General features: G+C 39.3%; 1 protein-coding gene across 2 annotated transcripts in view; it reads left to right on the forward strand.

The window, feature by feature from the left end:
- Positions 1-20,505, forward strand: part of LOC116335562 (adhesion G-protein coupled receptor D2) — an 88,735-nt gene that overhangs the window by 45,213 nt on the left and 23,017 nt on the right. For both annotated transcript variants that reach the window (XM_039599127.1, XM_039599129.1), the window contains exon 23: positions 1,699-1,843. In XM_039599127.1, coding sequence (XP_039455061.1) covers positions 1,699-1,843 — 145 coding nt within the window. The remainder of the gene's footprint in view (positions 1-1,698; positions 1,844-20,505) is intronic.

Raw genomic sequence — 20,505 nt, forward strand, 5'->3', positions numbered from 1 at the left:
TACTATTTTATGCCTGCAAGACTGCATTATCTTTGGAATTTTCCATAGTATTTTTTTGGTATTTTTCATTTCATTTAGAGAAATTGGAACATTTTTGTTCCTGCTGCCAGTAAGTATTTCTGTTTCTGTTATGTGTAGACTGGTTCATCATTTCAGATGCTTTTTTTGAATACTTTTTTGATTCATAGGTCAGTGTTCAGTGGAAATGAGGGGTGGCTCAAACCTTTAGACACTAGTGTATGACGGTCTGGTAAAAACATAATTTTTCGCTGGTGTTGCAATATTTAACTTAAAAGTCATTGGTCTTGCTATAGTCTGCTATAGTTGAAGAATTTGCAGGTGGCTAGATTTAAAACGACCAATTAATCTGCCATACATGGCTGTGAACTGTGGAAGAAAGCTGGAGCACATGGAGAAAAATCCACACAAGCACAGGGAGAACCACCTACTTTGACAGCTTCTTGTATAAATTCCACCAAACCTAATCACACACTATCCCCTCTTTAATTCCACACCACTGTTGACCTCTTTAGCCCTTTTCCTCTACATGGGTGTGGATCTCAAACAGGGTTTTTTTTCCTTGTTTGACCCCAGGGAGCACAGTTTTATACACACACACATACACACTGCCACTTTGAACAGTGTCGCCTGTCTGTTTGATACCTCGTACCTCTTGACCCACCCTGACCTTCTTCTTGTACACTCACAGCCAGATTGCTTTGTGAAATAAAGCTGTCAGTTGTAGGACCCAAATAAAAAACAACCCCCCCTTAGTGCTCCGTGCCCCTGACATCACTGAAATATAGATATAAATTGGAAGTGGATTAGTTTTTTGATCTTAATTCAAGTTTTGACAAGATATAGGAAGCTGCATGTAGAAGTTACAATTTAAAAGAAAAAAATGAATGGGACTAGAATTTGGTGTTTCCTTTCTTGTCTTTATCTGGTAGCACAAAAATATGTGTTGCTCAAAATACTTTTAATAAAATGCCATTTATTTTTGTTGCTGGCACTGCTGGTTAAAGTGACTGACAATGACATGTCGCAGTGCATGCATTTGCCTTTTTCTATTTGCAGTAAGACAGAAGAGCAGGGTATAAAAGACATTCCAGCCTGATATAGTACAGCACAAGACTTAGGAAACCCTGGAACCTTGTCGTTGGCCTCCTTGACCCCACAACTCTGTTTGAGAGCCATGCAAATAAGTGGGTTTTGTGTGATTGCAGTTTATTTTGGTCTGGATGGAAGATGCATGTGCATGGTGTAAAACAAAGAGCTCTTTCACTTAATTTTCTACATCAGCTGCTCTAGCTTAGTGCTCACAGTGTGGGAAGAATAACACAGTAGGTATCAATAGCCTATAGGATTTTTTGAAATCGTGATTAGGGATAATCAAGGGGAAAAAGGCATAATTTAATATGGGAATATCTACCACTGGTCCATCTGAGTTTAGTAAACATTTTCTAAATATATGTTTATGTATTTATTTTCCAGTTTTTACTTGAAAGTACTGTTAAAGTACTTTTCTTTAACATTTTAAAACTTTTAAATACATAAGAGTGCAAAGTGGAATAGATACAGAAGGCAGCAACATAAGAATGCTGATAATTGCAATTTAAAAAAGTATATATGACTAATTTGTATCACTAATGGGCAATTAATAAGCTGCTGATGATACTGCTTTCTTATATCTTATAGAACTGTGCCAGTTCCCGACCATCCAGTTCTGTTACCAACTCTCGTCCTGTCAGTTTCCCACTTGGAACAACTCCAAGCCAGGAAGAGGAAGGCTATGCTTGCAGCACCACGCTAGGCGCAGCAATGCAGGAAGAGAACAGCAGAGGTGAGCTCTGACTCCAGTGTCATGCAACTGTAAGTGGAGTTAGTACACCAACTTTGCATTGAGGCAGTGTTGTCTATCATTATCTTTCAGTATCACACTGCAATCATCGTTAATCAAAATATAATTTTGGGTCTCAGTCATTCAGTAACGTGGAAATTATTAGACCACATTCACAATCCTGGAAACAGTAAAAAATGAGAGAAATTGTAATGTCCAAAAATTATCGTGCAGCAGTGATTGACTTCTGTCTAGTGATAAACAGTGAAGACCAATCATGGTGCATGTATAGAGTTGGCAGTCATGAAGGAAACGTTCTGTTGTTTCTTCTGATTAACCAAAAAATTCATTAAAAAAGACTTTTGTCTCAATTTAAGCAGTAAAAGGGCCACATTTCCAGCATAATGATTCCACCTAGAGAAATGTAAAGCAGTTACTGTATTGTATTGCTTTAAATAGTAATCTTTGTCTTTTCTTGTATCACTTTAAAATATAACACAGTTGCCCTTTTGTTTGGCAGTTGAAAAAAGCAAAGCCTTCTCTGATTCAGTTTTCCACACAATCTTTTCTAGTTTTGCTCCAAAGACGTGCAATAGCATGCAGTCTTTGGAGCTAAACATAATAGCAGGTCACAATATTGCTTGCTAATTTGATTATTCTGCTGGCCTTACTTCTTAAAAAGCACAACCAACCCACCATCACTTAAAAAGAACAAGGAAGGTCACCTATTCTGTGATTTCTTTAAAAAGTATTATTATTTTTGTTATTTGAATGAAAGTTTCATTTCTTTAGAATAACTGAAATATTTTCTTGGCCGTGTGTCTTTGTACTTCATCTTTTTAAGACGGCAGCACCTGTAGCCTTGGTTGTCGAAATTTTCTGCTCAGCAGTAGAAGTTTTCAAGTGAAGGATTTTAATTTTCACTGAACACTTCAGTACAAGAATAGAAGAAGCTTTTTGAAAGATTTTTTTTTAAGGAAGCAGTGAGAGTGACGTGTTTAGAGGGGGAAGAGTGGCCAAATAAGCAGCCAAAAGATGTGAAGATGGGGTGTTATTGAATCCGAGACTCTAAAAGTTTATTTTCTGTGCACAGATTATGAATTAAAAACTAAACTGATAAAACACTAAATTCGTGGGGTGTAACAGCCATCCAATCAGTTTCGTCTTCATCATGGTATGGAATCTATGCATGGAGTTCAAATTGAAATGCTTTTCCATGATCTTTTTCCAATTTTTTTATGGGGCATTAGGAACAACGCTGCACTCTTAGCCCATTATTTCCAACAGCCCTGATCAGTGTCCAGTTGAATTGATTACATATTGCTTTGGGTCTGAAAGCCACATGAATAAATTAATGAGTAATTGATGAAATATTTCAGATTTTACATTTGCAAGGAAACACAGGACACTTTAAGTTTTAAGAGTCTCACGTATCATCGGATTATCTACAAAAAGAAAAATAATGCCACCTCCATACTAGTGCGACACCATCCCTGGAAGTGTACCTCATGTCTTTGATTCATATCACATTATTTTGAAGAAGAATACGATGACCTCAGTGCATATATTGAAACTTGGACATCACTATACTTGGACCTGGATTATAGGTCTGAAGGTTTGGTGTTGCAACTTGTGCGATCCCATGCAAGATGATCTGTAGTTTTGAATGCAGCAGTGTAAGTATATTCCCCCTCTAGCATATCTGCAAGGCATTACCGCAAAGCATTCTCAATCTGAGAGTAGCGGCTGGCCCTATTGAGTGAAATCAGACATCTAAAGTATTCTGTTAAACTTTAACACTAACCAGACACCCTGGATTCAATCTAGCTGCCTGACCCATGCTGCACTCAGCAGGGTTGAGACTCATTTTATTGTTGAAAAGATCGGTGATACCAGTTTCAAAGAACGGTAAGAAAGCGCTAGAGGTCAATCTCAGGTTTCACTCTGTCATTTTTATTCTTTTTGCTGATTTTCTTTTACTGTTTACTAAAAAGTCCAACAGTTTAAGACCAGTTTAAGACCTGTGAATCTACTTATATGGGAATATATTTGTGAATATAATGTAATTATGTATTTGACATGGACATGGACTCTACAAGTTAGAACCAAAACTGATAACTTTACAATCTTCAGAAGAACTTCTACAATCTCCCAAAAGACAGCCTTCTTTTAAAAGTGCTTTCCTCTATTTGGAGGCTTAGGACAACAAAATCACTAAAACTCCACAGGTCATAGATTTCTACTTATGCCCAAATACAAAAGTTTAAATTTGTAATAATTTAATTCTAAAAGCTAAACTTTCACATATTCTATATTTATTAGATATAAAGTAAAACATTTCAGACAGTTCAGACAGATTATAGTTATATTCAAAAATCGACTATCATTTTTTATTATGCTGTCTGAAACAAGTCTCTCTTGTAAGTTTGTGGCAGCCCCACAAAATCCAGAGCCTTAAGGGACTCAGGTCAAATCTCATCCACCCCAACTATCTCATTGACCTCAGCCACAGTAATGGGTGAGCCACCCCCCGCATCTCTAGACTTTTAGACTATACCTCCTTTGCAGGAGCCCTAAGATTCTTAAGATCCTCCAGGTACCTTCCAGATTAGGTCCTCTGCAAGATGCCCCAGTGCACCTGCACTACACACCTGGCCTGTACAGCATCCTTCCCTGCCACCTGATCCAACTCACCACCAGGTGGTGATCAGTTGAAGCTCTTCGGTTCAGTTGAATGTCCAAGACATAAAACTGTAGAACTGATGATACAATTACAAAATTATTTATTGATATGTAGTCTAGATTATCCTGTTGGACTGAACATGAGCAAACTTTCATTGGGACAAGAGCCCAATAACAGAAGGGCTTTGGACTGTTACTTCCCATGTAGTACGTGTCCACACAGATATATTTAGAATGAGTAAACAGTGCTTGTTGATTTACTTGAAGATGCTCCTTATGATTTTCTTTAATCCAGTGACATCTAAATGTTTGCTTTAGTGGAAAATAGTAAATGGCCTGTATTTGTATAGCGCTTTACTTAGTCCCTAAGGACCCCAAAGCACTTTACACTACATTCACCCATTCACACACTGGTGATGGCAAGCTACATTGTAGCCACAGCTGCCCTGGGGCACACTGACAGAGGTGAGGCTGCCGGACACTGGCGCCACCGGGCCCTCTGACCACCAGCAGTAGGCAATGGGTGAAGTGTTTTGCCCAAGGACACAACGACTGAGATTGTCCGCGCCAGGGCTCGAACTGGCAACCTTCTGATTACAAGACAAACTGCCAACTCTTGAGCCACGATCGCCCGTGGAAGGAAGGGAATTAAAGAAAAGTGGATTTATTCACAGGTTTTATTGGCAAAAAACACAAAATTGGGTCAAATTTGATTGCTGACCTAGAAATAGGAAAGAATCTTTCTCCTTTATTTACTGATTATTAATTGTTATCCTCATGATTAGATACGGTCTCTATTAGAAAATGTCCATTAGAGAATTAGTCCTTTTGTCGCTAACCATGTGTTGTTAGAGGACATAGAACAATCGAGCATCACATTACAGTCTAGGTCTTTAGTAGATAAATATTATGTGGGTAACAGTTTATGACTTGTACAATAATGATATTCACATTTGAAAAGTACATATGCTGTGAGTTATTGCTCCTTGTTGCTGTTCTGTGCACCTCTCAAACTGTGATTTATAGCATTTCCTTTGCAGCTGATCTGCATGATCCTCAGCAGTATTACCGCCTCTCTTATTCATACGGGGCACAGTAGTTAAATCAGTCTATATGCCACAGTTACATGACTGAACCTGCCATGCACCAAGACAAATTAAACTGAGCGGCAAAAAAATAATGTTTTTGATGTAACACAACTGTAGAAATAATTGAGTGTCAGATATTATTACTTAGCCCATTTGGTGCCCTTCCAATTTGCTTCTGTGCTATGAAGTCCACTGCAAATGCAATCACCTGCATGTGATTTAGTGGGGTTGTTGGCCCAGAGCTCATACACCACTACATTGCTATTATTTTGTAGCTATAACTTCTATTATTACTGTTCTAACACAGAGTGTGTGATGTTGTGAAAACACTAATATACTAGTTGATCCATTTCTCACAGTGACAAGGAGGCATTTCTTATGCTTGATTGAATCAGTAATAAATTCATAAAAATAAACAAAATCTGGCTTTTTTATAAAGTCACAACTTTATAATGATTATGTATTCCATTAAGGTACAAATAACAAACAGATAATTTTCTTTTTTCTAACAATAACCATTGGATCTGCTGAGTGATACTGGTATCTTACATATATACGTTCAAGCAGTAATTGTTTCTGAGTGGGTGTAAATTTCTGCATGATTGGGACAGATATTCAAAGCAGACAGTGAGCTATGTTAAGTAGTGATATTCAGTGAGAAATCGGAACAAAAGGGGAGTAGGTAGTGAAGTTTGGGGACACTGGAACTGAAAGGGATGTGCAGATGTTGGTGTAAGTGTTTTGTTTTTGATCAGAAGGCCCCACGTAATAGCTGTGTGGAAGGTTGCGAGGCCTTTTAAAGTGAAGTAATGCTAGGTCACTAGGTCACGTCATCTCTTTACTTTGTTATAGCTTCTTATTCAGCAATGACGGACAATTGCTCATCTTTCATTTGGTGGTTCGTGTTACGAAACTCAGAGGTTATTTAGCTTTTCTGTTGGGTCTCCTTTGCTTCAGTGGACTGTATTATGGAGCTTTCTATGGCTTTTTCATTCTTTTTTGTGTCCAGTTTATATCTAATTATTTCTCAATGTATTTTTATTGCAGTTCTAGTTGTGCACTTTATAGATTTTACTAAAGGTCTGATGTAATTTTAATTTAAAACCTACAGGCCCAGTTATAAACAAAGAGAAACTGATGGGTCACCTGCCCAAATTCTTTCGCTTTCCAGGTGACTCTAATGAAGAAAAGGTGTTGTGAAGTGTTGTGCAGTCTTATAAATTTATAATTGTAACTACAGGGGTCCAACAAAGAATGGCCACGCATCATACTGATGTCTTCGGAAATTTCTTTCTCTCTCTCTCTCACTCTTATTGTCTTCAGACACCGTGAAAACTGAAGAAACACAAAGTTTACAACATAAATGTTTTGAGCTTATCAGAGTGTCTCTCATGTCAGTGTCCATAAACAGTCTTGAGCAAGCAGAACAGAAAAAATGCAAAATAATGGATATCACTAAAATGTCCTCTTATTACCAATGTAGAACACATATGAAACAATATACATGAAACCATACCGTGTGCGCCTCTTGGACCACATGCAGACTAACATTAACGTTGAGGCTGTATATGCATCTGTAGCTCTGTATCCATGCTAGCTCCACAATGCCATGGTTGTGCTCTCAGCCAAACTCTGGTCATGTGACCATTACAAAGTCTACCTCATACAAACTTTACAGCACTTTACATATTTAACAAACCCATATTTTGTAATCACATATTTTAGACATGTTTTTTAAATCAATGTTACACTTTTATCATCTTATCTTATAAATAAATGAACTAAATTGAGCATGAATCTATCACAGAAACATATGAAATAAACAACTTTATTTTAGCTGTCTCAGGGACAGTTACAATAATAGTAAACCATATTTCTGGTGTCGTTTCCAGTTTGAGTAACCTTACTTGTAGGAACCATATGCCTGCACATTGCTGACATCTGACACCCTTTTCTCTTCCTCTTTTCAGAACATGTGTTTCTCAGTATATCTTGCAATTAGGGGCCTTGTCGATAGAAAGTGGTGTGGCGGTATATTGCATGCATCTCTCTGCAGATTACACACAGATCACACAGACACTACCAGAGGGTTGTCTCCCCCTTACATCCCTCCACCCGGACACCATCACTTGTCATGCATGTTTAGCCCAGTTCATTGACATGCAACAGGATCCCCTGCTCCAGAAATACACAAAAAATTGAAATATTCCCTTGTGGAATGACAGCATGTTTCAAATTCACGTGGGTGATTGCTGTAGTATCGCTTTCTGGATTTGTATGACAACGTCTATAGGCCAGTGACTGTGTGGGCTACAGGGCTGTGTCAAATGTCATGATAATTTCACAAATAAAACCCTAATTCATGTGTTGTTAAGCAACATTAGTAGCTGTATCATTACATTATGAACAGCAGTGAAAATATATGGAAGCTGATTTAACATTTACAAATGTTAAATCTGACACAGTTCAATTAAACAATATCTAAGCTGCTATTATGTGACGAACACCTGTTTGACCCTTTTATTTCTGCACGCTTTTTGTTTTAGTTTAGTTAGATGTGCATATGTAGATCTGTCAAAATGCATTACGATTAAAATTTCCTTGATTGCAGATTGTGTAAAATGAATTGAAATGCGATTACAGCTTTTCATAATGTCAAGTTGTGATATCCTTGCACCTTGCATACAGGCCGTTTGTAATTACTGTTTATTTTTCCACTCATAAGACAAACTTAAATAGCTCAAGTGTGTCTGGTGTTAGCTCTGTTTTGACTTAGTTTTTCTTTGGGGACACCAAACCTACTTCAGGAAGAAGAAGAAGAATCCATTGATATCAAATTGATAATTGCAACAACCAAATCACAGATCCTGGAGGAGAGGTGTGCATGTGTCTCTGTGACAGAGAGGTATTTGGCCTCTGAACGGCAGCTTGTGTTCAACGTCTCGCTGATACAAAGTGATGTGTGCTAATTCTACATCTGCTTTAACCAAACAGGGCTCAAAAGTTCAGCCAAGTCCCCCCCCAAAAATCACTTCCTCACAAGTTACCTTCCCTTGCTCTCTCTCTGTGCATGAATTAAATTGCATTTCCCTTGTATCAGTTTTGAAGAGATTTTGAAGTGATAGACGAATAACTGGATAAGTCTTTGGGGCTTGGTGTGTGCTTGTGCACGCACGTGTGTTTGTGCAAACTGAGACTTGGCTTGTTGGTTTGGATGTTTAGAGCATGTGTGGCCCTGAAATGGGTCCTGTCATGTGGGCTCAAGCTTTGAGGAGTTGATTGTAGCCTCGCAGTGTAAATACCCAAACAAACAGCCAGCGGTCAGTTTGCCATGTATTTACATTCCTCTTCCTCCCTCCAACTCGGTTTCTCTCACTCGGGCTCTTGCGTCTGATTTGTTAACTGGCATTCATCTTTCTTCTGCTCCGCCTCTGTGTGACCTGCTCCACTTCTGTGGTGTCGCTTTTCTACGTAAAAAATCTCCCCGAAATTCTTAGGCCATTTGAAACACTTAAACAACTGCATTTCCTGAACTTGTATTACATCCTGACATTTTGTTATTTATCACACCCAATAAGAGAAATCCCGAGATGAAATATTGAACCCATTTGGTTGTTCTTAAGTGGCTTTAAGCGCAACTGTTTATGCATATTCGCCCAACCGCTACCGAGCGTTCCAAGCTTTACGAATTTGTTTTCCACAGCTGTTCTGCATAACAGCTCCACGCTATCATGCGCAGGCGAAAGTCTGGTGGAGAGAATCTATTCATAATTCAAAGAAACAACACGGCACAAGCTGTGGCGTTGTCAGATATAACAAATTGAGGAGGAAAAGAGTTGAATTTGTATCTGCTTATGGAGGTTGACTACATTATACATACTGCAGGAGCCGCTGAGTGTGGGGTAATAGGATATATGATGGATGGCCAAGCTGCACGGGCTCCCATTCCTCTGGGTTATTCATCTATTTATCTGCTTATTTATTTATTCCTTCACCCAGAGAGACCCTCACAAACCTAAGATTTGCCTAAGGTGCATAATAGTTCAAAAAGAGGAACACTGGTCAGTATGGAAATGGATTTGAGTTCTTGAAGTCCTCTGTTGGTCTTGTGTCAGCTGCACTGATGTTCACTGGGCCAGCAGTTTGCTGGAAACTTTTTCCAAACCACAAATTAAACTCATATCGCACACACTGAAATACCCATACAAACTTCTCCAGTCGAATTTCAACACAGCCAAGTTTTTGTGTCTTGAAGGATTGCTGCATGCAGATGCTTTAGTTGTTAACGATGAGTCACATGTAACTCTTTTGCTTTTGAATCCACCGAAAGCATTTTCACATCTTTGGCTGCTCAGCAATCCCACGATCTATCAAGCATTTTTAAAAACGTGTAACATTACGTTTTAGTTTGTGGCGTCAAAGAGCATATTGGTGAAATTAAAGCTAAATGAGATTAAATCAAACCGAGACACCTGAAAAAAATATTACATTGATTTAATTCAGTAGCAGTCAGCTGTCCAACATGAAACCAAATCTTTAGGGATTCCTGTGACATAGAGTCAGCACCTGCCACATTTAATTGTCAGCTAAATGCCTTTTATGTTTAACCCTGTCACTGCTCCACTATCAAGGGTGTCATTCAAGGTCCTGCATTTGGCCAGGCGTAGGTCACCTCCCCTGGGTCAGGCTGTTTTGTAGGTTACCTATACCCCCTCCCAGCAAAGAGGGTACACTGTGCTCTAGTAAGTGTGCATTTCATAAAGCAGAGCCACAATATGCAAAATCAGCCTAAATTAGAAGCTGTATGTTTCCATTCTGTTAGTGACATATCCAGGGTATATTCTGCCTCTCACCCAAAGTCAGCTGGGTCCCTGAATTACATACATAGTTCAGAAAATCGGTGGATGGATTTCCATACTTTCTTTTTTTACTTGCACCTCTTTCATATGTTTACACACATTACACATCACACAAACCAATCTTTTCTGAAAGTATCTTAGCATAGTGCTAAAGCATTTACCACTACTTCCATCGCACAGCTGCCAGCAGTGCCTCTGAACCAATATCAGTTCCTCCGCCACCTCCCTCAGAACATTTTTCCATCATCCCAATCTAAACCGCCGATGGTAACGGCATAGCTGCTAGCTTACGACAAAGCAAAGTGGGGAAAAGGGAGAGAGGAAGGCAGTAAGGGGTTGGGGGTGGGGAGGTTAGGCCGTAGATCAGGGCAGGGAGGATGGCGGCGAGACCAGGAGGTGACAGGGGAATAACATCCCTTTCTCCTCAATCGACAGGGACCATAACTCCTGCCTCTCCAGGGACAGATTGAGAAAGGCAATAGCCCTAGGGGCTGTGAAGCACGGATGCTTAGGAGAATTGAAAGTTAAAAGAAAAACGCAGTTTGCCGAGCCACTGCCACTGATTGAGCCAACAGCAACACTCGTAGCCAGTGGAATTTTGTCTCATTTCTTCTAATTTTAGAGCTGCAATAGAAAGGCCCAAGTAGCATACCATTTATACTGATTCTCAAACGACAAGTCCCCGGGGTTATTGTTGAGCATTGCACAATTTTTAGAGCATGTTCTTCTTAACTAGGTGGTAGTATGAGCATGTCTTGCTTTTGCAGTGCCATGAAATGTTTTTGGATCGGAAAGTCAATAAGATGACATGAAAGTGCCTATATAGAGTTGCACTTCATCCTTTTACTTTTTTACTTCTAGTTTTGCATTGATCTTGTGAACTTGACCACTGTTGCGACACACAAAAATAAAATTTAACAGACTAAATCTATCCCTGTAAAATCTTTTTCAAGTTGCTGAAGTGTAGCCACATGATAGAAATGCTGACATACTTGCTGTACTAATTATATACTAATTATATTAAACATGGACTAAGTCAATGACATGCCAGTGCTAGTGTGCCCTAAACCTGCATTCTTTCTAATGACCTGCAGGAGGCATACACATGGACTTTATTCAATCCCACACAGGGGAAATTCACTGGTTACAGCAGCACAAGGGACAGGGAGAAAAGGTGAGGCAGAGATACATTAGACAAATAAAAATTGAAACAATAAATAATGCAAATAGTACAAGAAAAGCCAAAGTTTGTAAAACAGCTGAATTTGAACTGTAGAGGATCAAATTTTCAGGGCAGCCAAATAAACATGCTGACCTAGAGCATTACAGTTTCTTTGTTTGGTTTAACTTTCACACAAAAAGAATAAAAAGTGACAAAAAGAAGACTTGAAATGCATAAAAACTGTAGGGAAGTGTACTGTATGCCTTGCTGTGTTAAACATAGTAACTAGCTTAATTGAAACTAATTTAATTGAATCAGCAAATAAATCACAGCTCATCTCTCCCAATCATATTACATATTTGTATATATACAATATATACATATATACATATATGTATATATATATACGGTTGGTTGTTTTACATACATTTTATCTCCTTTTCTAGCTTTCTTCTCAGTTTTGGTGTCTTTCTTTTCTGTAGTTCTTTATCCATCTTCTCTCCTCCACAATCATAATGCTATCTTTGGGTTTGGAGCGGCTGGACAGCAGAGGGAGGCAAGGACGTAGCAGCTTTTATAGCTTGATCAATTTTACAGTGGCTTACCGAATAGCTTTTAATGCTGTCCTTTATTTTCAGTTGTAAGCTGCGGAGTGTCTGCCGCTCCAGGGCTGATGTAATGGCTCGCTAGAGAGAGAGAGGGAGAGAGACAATAAATTTTAATACATTGTCTCTGGAAAATTACACATGTTTAATCATTGATTTTTATTGGCTCATCATGATAACATTATACCAGTGGGTGAGAGTGGACTCATAAAAGAAAAGGGACTGAATTAGTTATGACATTTTAAAGACTGAATTTGAGAAAATTAACCACAGGCATAACCCTTTTTCTTTTGGTCTAATACACTGTTTATGGATTGGTGTGGTAACTATCCATCGACAGTTTGCCATTTAAACCAATTTGTAACCATTTAAATCTTACACTGCTGTGAACTGGAACCTTGCTGCTCTGCTCTTTAATCTGCCCTTACGTCACCTCTTCTTTTTGGGAATTCATCATTGAATGGAAATTAAATCTGTAAAGAAGGAAATGAAAATGATTTGCAACAAAGACCAGCGGTGTCAGTGTTTTCCAGTAGTCAAGTCAACATCAGTTTGAGATTAAGTCGACAGCAAAGACCAGCTGATAAGAGCCATTTGCCCTATCTTTATCCTTTACAGAGACTTGAAAATGTTCCCATTAATAACTGAAATTTAGTGCTATTAAGTTTGTGCAAAGTTTGTATAAATACAAAGACATATAGAGTTTATTTCTTCCTTACATTGCACCTGCTCTTTAGTTGTCCTATATTTTTTTAGCACACTTATTTGACTGTTAACCAGACGAAATTGGAACAAAAAAGCAATGCATGTTATTTATACCTGATGTAATGAAGCTCCTGACGTACCTGCACTATTATTATAATCTTTGCTTTGCTCTGCCTTTAGCGCTGTCACATTCTCTGTGATTTCACCTCAGTGACTACAGTATAGTGCAAGAAAGGTGAAATTTAAGTGTGTGCACCAAGATTTATCGACTGCATATAAAAAAGATATCAGGGTCATTAAGTCCAACTGTACTGCCATCAAGCTGATGAAAACTGGCAAACACATACTCTTCATAATGCCTGCGGTGTGTGCTTGTGTGTGTATAAGAGATGTGATAAGGTAGATTGACTTCTAATATAAATGGTAGAGGTGTCTACTGACACCCGTATAGCAGTGCCCTTTGTGTCCCTGTCTGGCAACCTTATTCTGTGCTTGTGTGTGTAGGGATACTAGATTTCTTGTGTGTGTGCAGCCATTAAAGATTTGTATATCCTTGTGCGTCTTTGTTTCTTTCTTAATTTGTTACCTTGTACTTTTAGATATTATTGTTTGAGATGCACAAGAGAGTAACTTTGGATAACTTAGGGGTGAATTGAGGGAGCAAATGTGTGGATTAGCTTACATGTGTATCCACAAATTTCTTCATGTATGTTTATTTGCTTCGCTGACACACACATGCACACACATACATACACACAGACACACACCACATAAAACACACAGGTTAGCCCTCCTCTACACCGGCACCTGCTCCGCTGAAGGTGAAAGAAGTGCTCACTTGAGCTCATTGAAAAGTAGATGTGACAGTAAATTTTTCAGGCCCTTGTGAGATGGGAGATCTTGTTATAGCATTCAGGATGGGGGTCAGGGCAGTGGCTGCTTGATGATTGAGGAAAAGAGAAGTAAATTCATTCTGCTTCGGGCACTTTGTCAAGTGCCAGTAGCTTACCGTTGAGAGCCACTCACCCATCACCGTGTTACGGCCCCAGAGGTCACATCCACCGCCATAAATCTGCCTCGCCTCCTCGCCTGCTAAACCTATTGCCTTACCCTGGCTGAGCACGAGTAGGGAGAGAGGCTGCAGCTGCTGCTAGTGCTGCTCATAGTCACTCAAATGAAAAAAAAAGACAGAAGGGAGGATATAGATTCTTCTTTTGATGCTGCTGATGGTGTAAGAGCAGGACACTGGGTGTGCTGTGTAAGAGCATGCGAGAGATGTGTCCATCGGGACGGATGGTTCTGTTGTGTGCGTTCATGTTTGAAAGGATGAAAGTATGACTAGATGTTTCTAAGGAGGGCTGTTTTTGTATTAAGATGCTGCCCTGCATGTTTCCACATAGAATTAGTTATGAAGTCACATATTTTATTTGTGTGTTTAGAGTAGGGTTGAGATTTGTGCCCAGTCTTCACTGGGGTGGCAAAATGTAACAGAAAAGTTGGCACTTTGAAGATGCAGAGTCAGCTCTTTTGAAACAACTGTGAAAGGAATAACTGAAGTTTGTAATCAGTTATTCTAATTCTGCATCTGCCTTACTCATCCTGCATGACAACATCAAATACCTTCTCATCCTACTCTAACTATATCCCCTTTGAAACTGCGTTCCCTCACCTGTCTAATGGGTTTCTCCTCTTCTAAAGGTCAACCAGTTTACAAGTTTTTTCACAAACGGTATTATAGAACTATAACTCTGAAAAAGTTGGGACAGTTTGTAAAGTTTCAACAAAAACAAAATGCAAACCTGTTTTTGTGAATCTCACAATGCAACATAGAAACCATACAAATATTCAACCGAGAAAATGTAGGAAAAAATAAGGTAATTTTTACTTTGATGACAGCCTGTGGTGGGGCGTGGTTCGTGGTGCGGCTGCGGGGGAGGCTGATACGCCTGAGCTCAATCAGCTCATCATGCCTCCCCTGCATGAAAGGAGTGAACTGGGTCCTGAATTGTTGTTGTTGTTATGTGCAGGACACTGCTGAAAAGCGACGTCCGTGTGTTTGTTAAGACAACAACAGGAACTAAAAGGAAAATGCTGAAAAGTGTTGAAACGTGGTCAGGTTCGTCATTCCTCTTCTATAGTGATGCCGAAACCCAGGAGCGTGGCATGGTAGAACTGTGACCGGGCCAGCCAGGGGAGGTGCTAGTGGCCACGCAGAGGGAGCAGGCGACGGTATTTCGCCAGGACCAGCTGCAGGACCAGTCTGAGCACCATATACAGCTAATAGCACTGCATGCAGTGATGTAAAGCACGCTGCCACTGGATTCTAGAGACAGTGGAGACGTACTCTCTAGAGAGTACAATGAACCCATCTGGGTTTGGTGGTTACCAGCTGCATGGTAGTTTTCAGACTACATTGTGCTAGGTGTAAAGTTTGGTGAAGGGAGGACTATGGAGTAGGGTTGAACAGGGTTTTTGGCAATTTAATGCTTTGTGGGAACATTTTGGGGATAGTCGCTTCCTGTTCCAACATGACTGTGCACCACTTTACAAAGCAAGGTCCATATAGACATGGATGACTGAATGTGGTGTGGAATAACTTGACTGGCCTGCACAGAGCCCTGACCTCAACCCGATAGAACACTGAGTGAGGACTGCGAGCCAGGCCTTCTCATCCAACATCAGTGTCTGACCTCACAAATGTGCTTCTCGAAGAATGGTCAAAAATTCCCATAAACACAGTCCTGAACCTTGTGAAAAGCCTTCCCAGAAGAGCTGAAGCTACTACAGCTGCCAATGGTGGGCTGACATCATATTAAAACCTAGGGATTATGTCACTCAAGGCAGACGAGCAAATACTTTTGGCAGTATACTGTATATGACTTCTTCTCTCCATGAAAGAGCTTTAACCTGCATTTCTGGGTGGCACAGCCAATGATTTCTGGAAGTGTTCCTGAGCCCATGCAGTGATTTTCATGACAGAGTCATGCCTGTTTTTAATGTAGTGCTGGATGAGGACCTGAAGACCACAGGCATCCAGCATGGATTTTTGGCCTTGTCTTTTGCGCACAGAGATTTCTTCAAATTCTTAGAATCTTTTGATGATATTATTTACCGAAGATGAAATATTTAAAGTCTTCCCAGCTTAATTTTTTTTGAGATTGTTCCACAATTTGTAGATGCAGTGTTTTTTGCAATTGACTCTTACCTGTCCAATACACTATTTTCATAACTAGTCATGTTACTGACCTGTTGCCAGTTAACCTAATTAACCTGAGCTTTCTTTTAGTGCCATTTCCTTTTACAGCCTTTTTTTGTCCCTATTCCAACTGTTCTGAGACATGTTGCTGCCATGAAATTCAGCATTTTGCATTAAATAGTAAAATGCCTCAGTTTAAACATGTGATATGTTTTCTGTGTCCTGTTGTTAATGAAATATGAATTCATGAGTCTTGCAAGTCATTGCAGTCTTTTTTTATTTACATTCCCCACAGCATCTGGCATTTGGCGGGCTTGGGATTTTTGGTTGTTTTTTTTATTTTCCAAAAGAGCTTCCTCATACTATAATTGGGAGAGAAGAAGAAATGCATGCCTTGTATGTTCAACATGGTAATAAGTCACTCAACTAAAAAATTCCAAGCATGTGGGTTATAATAGTACCACACATTTATCAAATGACACATTTTTGTCTTTGTGGACAACCTAAGAAATGTCAATAGATGAAACGGCTGAAAACCAAGGTATGTTGTTAGGAAGAACATGTTTGTCCTTTTTTGCTTACTGGCCAGATCCCTAAATGTTGCATTTCTCGTGCTTCCCCAAAATTGGTTCCAAGTCCATGTATGAAGACTTGATCCTAATGGTTGAAAGCCTTCAGACCTCTCTATTTCGTTTCTGGAAAATATCCCTTGTGAAGCCAGTATTAACTGGTGAAGGTAACATTAGTTTAAGAACCATGAACCAAGGCTAATTTTTTTTAATATATGCCAACTGTACTTTGAACTACCAAAACCATTACTTTTGTTATATGGACATGCTTGTCCATATATGTACAGAGTGTGAGTGATTGCTTCTTTCTGAACTTTGTCTTGGTGCACCATAATTACACCTGCCCCAACTCTATGTGTCCGTATGCATTCTTCTTCTGTATATTTGTGTATGTGTGTGCACGCATCTTCCAAGCTTGTTATATGTAACCGACAGCCTGCTTTCAATATAACCTCTTATTAGATGGTGATTATCCTGCCTGCATCTGGCTTTTTTCAGCAATTGACTGAAAGTTGGAAAGGCCAGGGGCATGCTGGGTGGAAAGAAGTGAAAACTTCCTGTACCTGGCCCTGGTTCACAGCTGTCTTTTGGAATGTAATTTTTTTTTTTTTTACAATAGCTTTAATGCAACTTGGTAATAATAATAGTTGTAGTTTAGCAATCGTCTTACATAATTGTGTTATCCTGGTTGGATCTTTATATAATCACCAGCAATCTTAGGAAGGTTACATTTGAGCAGTAAGTGAATAGTTAGGGGTGGGTGATATAGCCTCAAGATTATGTCACAATATTTGTAGGTATTTTGGGATAGTGATAAATAAAAAATGAATATTTTACCAGTGAGTGCAGCTTGTTGGATGACAAAATTAACAGCATTTTATATATATATGTAGTCATACCGTTTCCTTGGTTTTCTTGTTTAATTAGAAAGAAAACATCTGCTTAACACTTAAGTTAAAAAAAAAAGATATACCTGGCAGGATGCGTCTTGGGCCGAGCTTCTTAAAATTTTGCCTAAAGCCCTGCCTTTCCACCGTTTGGAATGGTATCATGCCATTAGCAAACCGAACCCCATCAATAATTTCTATCTATTATTTAATCTGCGTATCGTATGGTAGCAACTACAGTAACTTGTGGGCAGCACATCAACTGCTATTAATAACTTCTCATTGCATGACTTCATACCTTGGCTGTAGTCAACAGTGTATTTTTGCTTCAAGTGTTTATTGCATTTCTAACTTTAGCAGGAACACTTTTCTTGCATATTTTGCAGCGCTTTGTTGGAGGTGTGGACTCTAGCTGCCAAACCATTTCCTTACTATTGAAATACCTTTTAAGGCACTAAATCTTGATTGGAGGCTTAGACATGTATGGGCTTGTACTAGGAAACATAAATGCATTGCATTGCTATATCATCGATAGCATGAGACAATTTTTTCACACCAAAAAATTTATACTGGTATTCTTGCAGATGGGATGATATGACACCACTTAGTAGTAGATTAGAAATTACTAGATAATAAAAATTTAACAAGTAAATAATAATTTACTTGTTAAATGTTTACTTGTTAAGCAACTCAGCTTGCTGGATGCACAAATATAGAGGTTGCTCTAACAATGTGGGCAAGAATAAACTATATTTATATACTAATAGTGATAACGCTGCCTTGTAGGGTTTGAGCATTTCAGTCTTGACATGATTTTCACAGCTGGAAAGTAAGCTTTACACCTTGATGTAACGTTAGAGCCGATTTTGTGATTTAGCAGCTAAATATTGTAGAATCAGTCAGTTTCCTGACAGATATTGCCATTCAAAGAGATGGTTATTCATGTTGGAGTGATCGTCTGAACTCTGGTTGGTCATGTAGTATACAGTGGTTTGGTTTGTAGTCGTACAAACGCATATAAGACAACCATTAAAAAACAACAACTTACATTTAGATTACAAACTGCCATAGGTTCTTCTTGAAATTCTAAACTATGGTGTTACCCTGACATCCATCTCAGTGGCTTTTCTTTTTGTCAGACACAGAATTAAAAACTGTTATCTTGTAACTCAGTTAGTGTTTATCACCTTATAGCTGAAAGTATGTAGTTGGATTCAACCCTTTTACGTCACCATTCACCATTCACCATACATCACCATTAATAACTGAATTTTGATTGAATATTTTTTTCTAATGACAGAGTAATAGATAGCACTTACATTTCATTTGTTTATTTAATTACATAACTTTGTATCTATAGCTTCTATATCTACTGAATCCAAAAACCACAGCTAATAAATGTCACATTTGGATCCCTTCCATAGCTTGTCCTGTGTTTGTAGTGAAACGATAGCGGAGATGCTATAACATGCAAATTGCTACATGTCAGTCTGCAAGCTACTTTATATTGCCAAACACAGCCAAAATAGGAGGGAAAGAAATGGACAGTACACAGTGTGGCAGGATCCCGAGGGCCTGGCTGGGATCTTTGTAAGAGCCCAAACATCAGCTGTTCTCCAATGGGCTTCCAAAGAGCCATAACAGAGGAACACAATAGACTGGACAGATGGTCCCAAACAAACTGCACTGGGTTTGATGCTATTGAAAGCTGTTTACCTCATGCCAGACGCCAGCAAGTGCAGAGGATGCATTGTGTGATCATTTCTGGATGGCTGAATGTGTGCTTCTGTGTGTTTGAGTACCAGCTTCTGCTGCTTCTATAAACCCCCTGGTCTGTTTTAACCACCAAATGACTACTCATAGCTGGTAAGATGTGAGAGTGTGTGCACTTTTGTCATAATTAGGCTACAATCAAAGAAAAGACATGATTATTAAATGCAAACCATGAGTGATTTGCACTCAGTGGCTGCCAGCCAAGTCTCTGGGCCATGACAAACCTTTGGCTGATAACCAATAACCACACAAACATTAAACAGACCCCCCCCTTAACCTCTTTCTCTGTTTCTCCCTGCCTCCCATGCTCTCCTCCCTCATCTCCCCTTCATCTGCTTTCCTAAAGAGCAGTGCTGACACCTCAGAATGATGAACTCCTTCAGTGCTCTGACCTTTCTCCTTCGGACTAGTCACCCACCCTCCTGCCCTCTACCATGTAGATGAGACAGAGACAGATGAAGATATTTTGTAATGTGTGTGCATGTCTGGGGTTAGTGGGGATGGTGGGCGGGAGTGTCACGCAGTGACACAGTTAAATTAGTTTTGCTGTTGGTGGATGGTGGCCGTTCCACCTTCAGATCAGCAGTCAACCAGGGAGATTAATCCCGACACTGGGGGCCTGTTGAAGAGCGGTTATGACAGGCCCTGAACCAGAGGAGCGAGGCAGACAGGTAGACAGACAGAAAGGGCAGATGGGTTCACGACTATGATAAAACCGACCAAGATTGTGTCCATATATCTGTGTGTAACTTTCATGCTTAACATACAGATTGTCAGACAGCCGGGGACATAAAAATGTAAAAGCCGAGTTTCTGCCCTATGACATGTACAAATAATTAGTAGGTAGCAAAATTCCTACGATTGACTTATTAAAACATGCATCTATGTCTGCTGTTGCTGCTTTAGACAGTTTCCCTAGCAGATTTAACAAAGATTTAATTTTTATCATAGGCTAATCAAAAGAAATGAAGCATGATACCCAGTCGTGATTCCAATTTAAGCCTTGTTTATTAATTTGCAGATTATTAGCTAGCTATTAACTAGCCATGCAGAATTTTATATTGTATTTAAATTAAATTACTAGTGTAAATTAACCTAACTTAATTTTAACTAATTGATCTGGAATAGGGTGACTGATT

This window comes from Oreochromis aureus, linkage group 15 (assembly GCF_013358895.1).
Source record: "Oreochromis aureus strain Israel breed Guangdong linkage group 15, ZZ_aureus, whole genome shotgun sequence".
In the NCBI taxonomy this organism is placed as follows: Eukaryota; Metazoa; Chordata; class Actinopteri; order Cichliformes; family Cichlidae; genus Oreochromis; species Oreochromis aureus.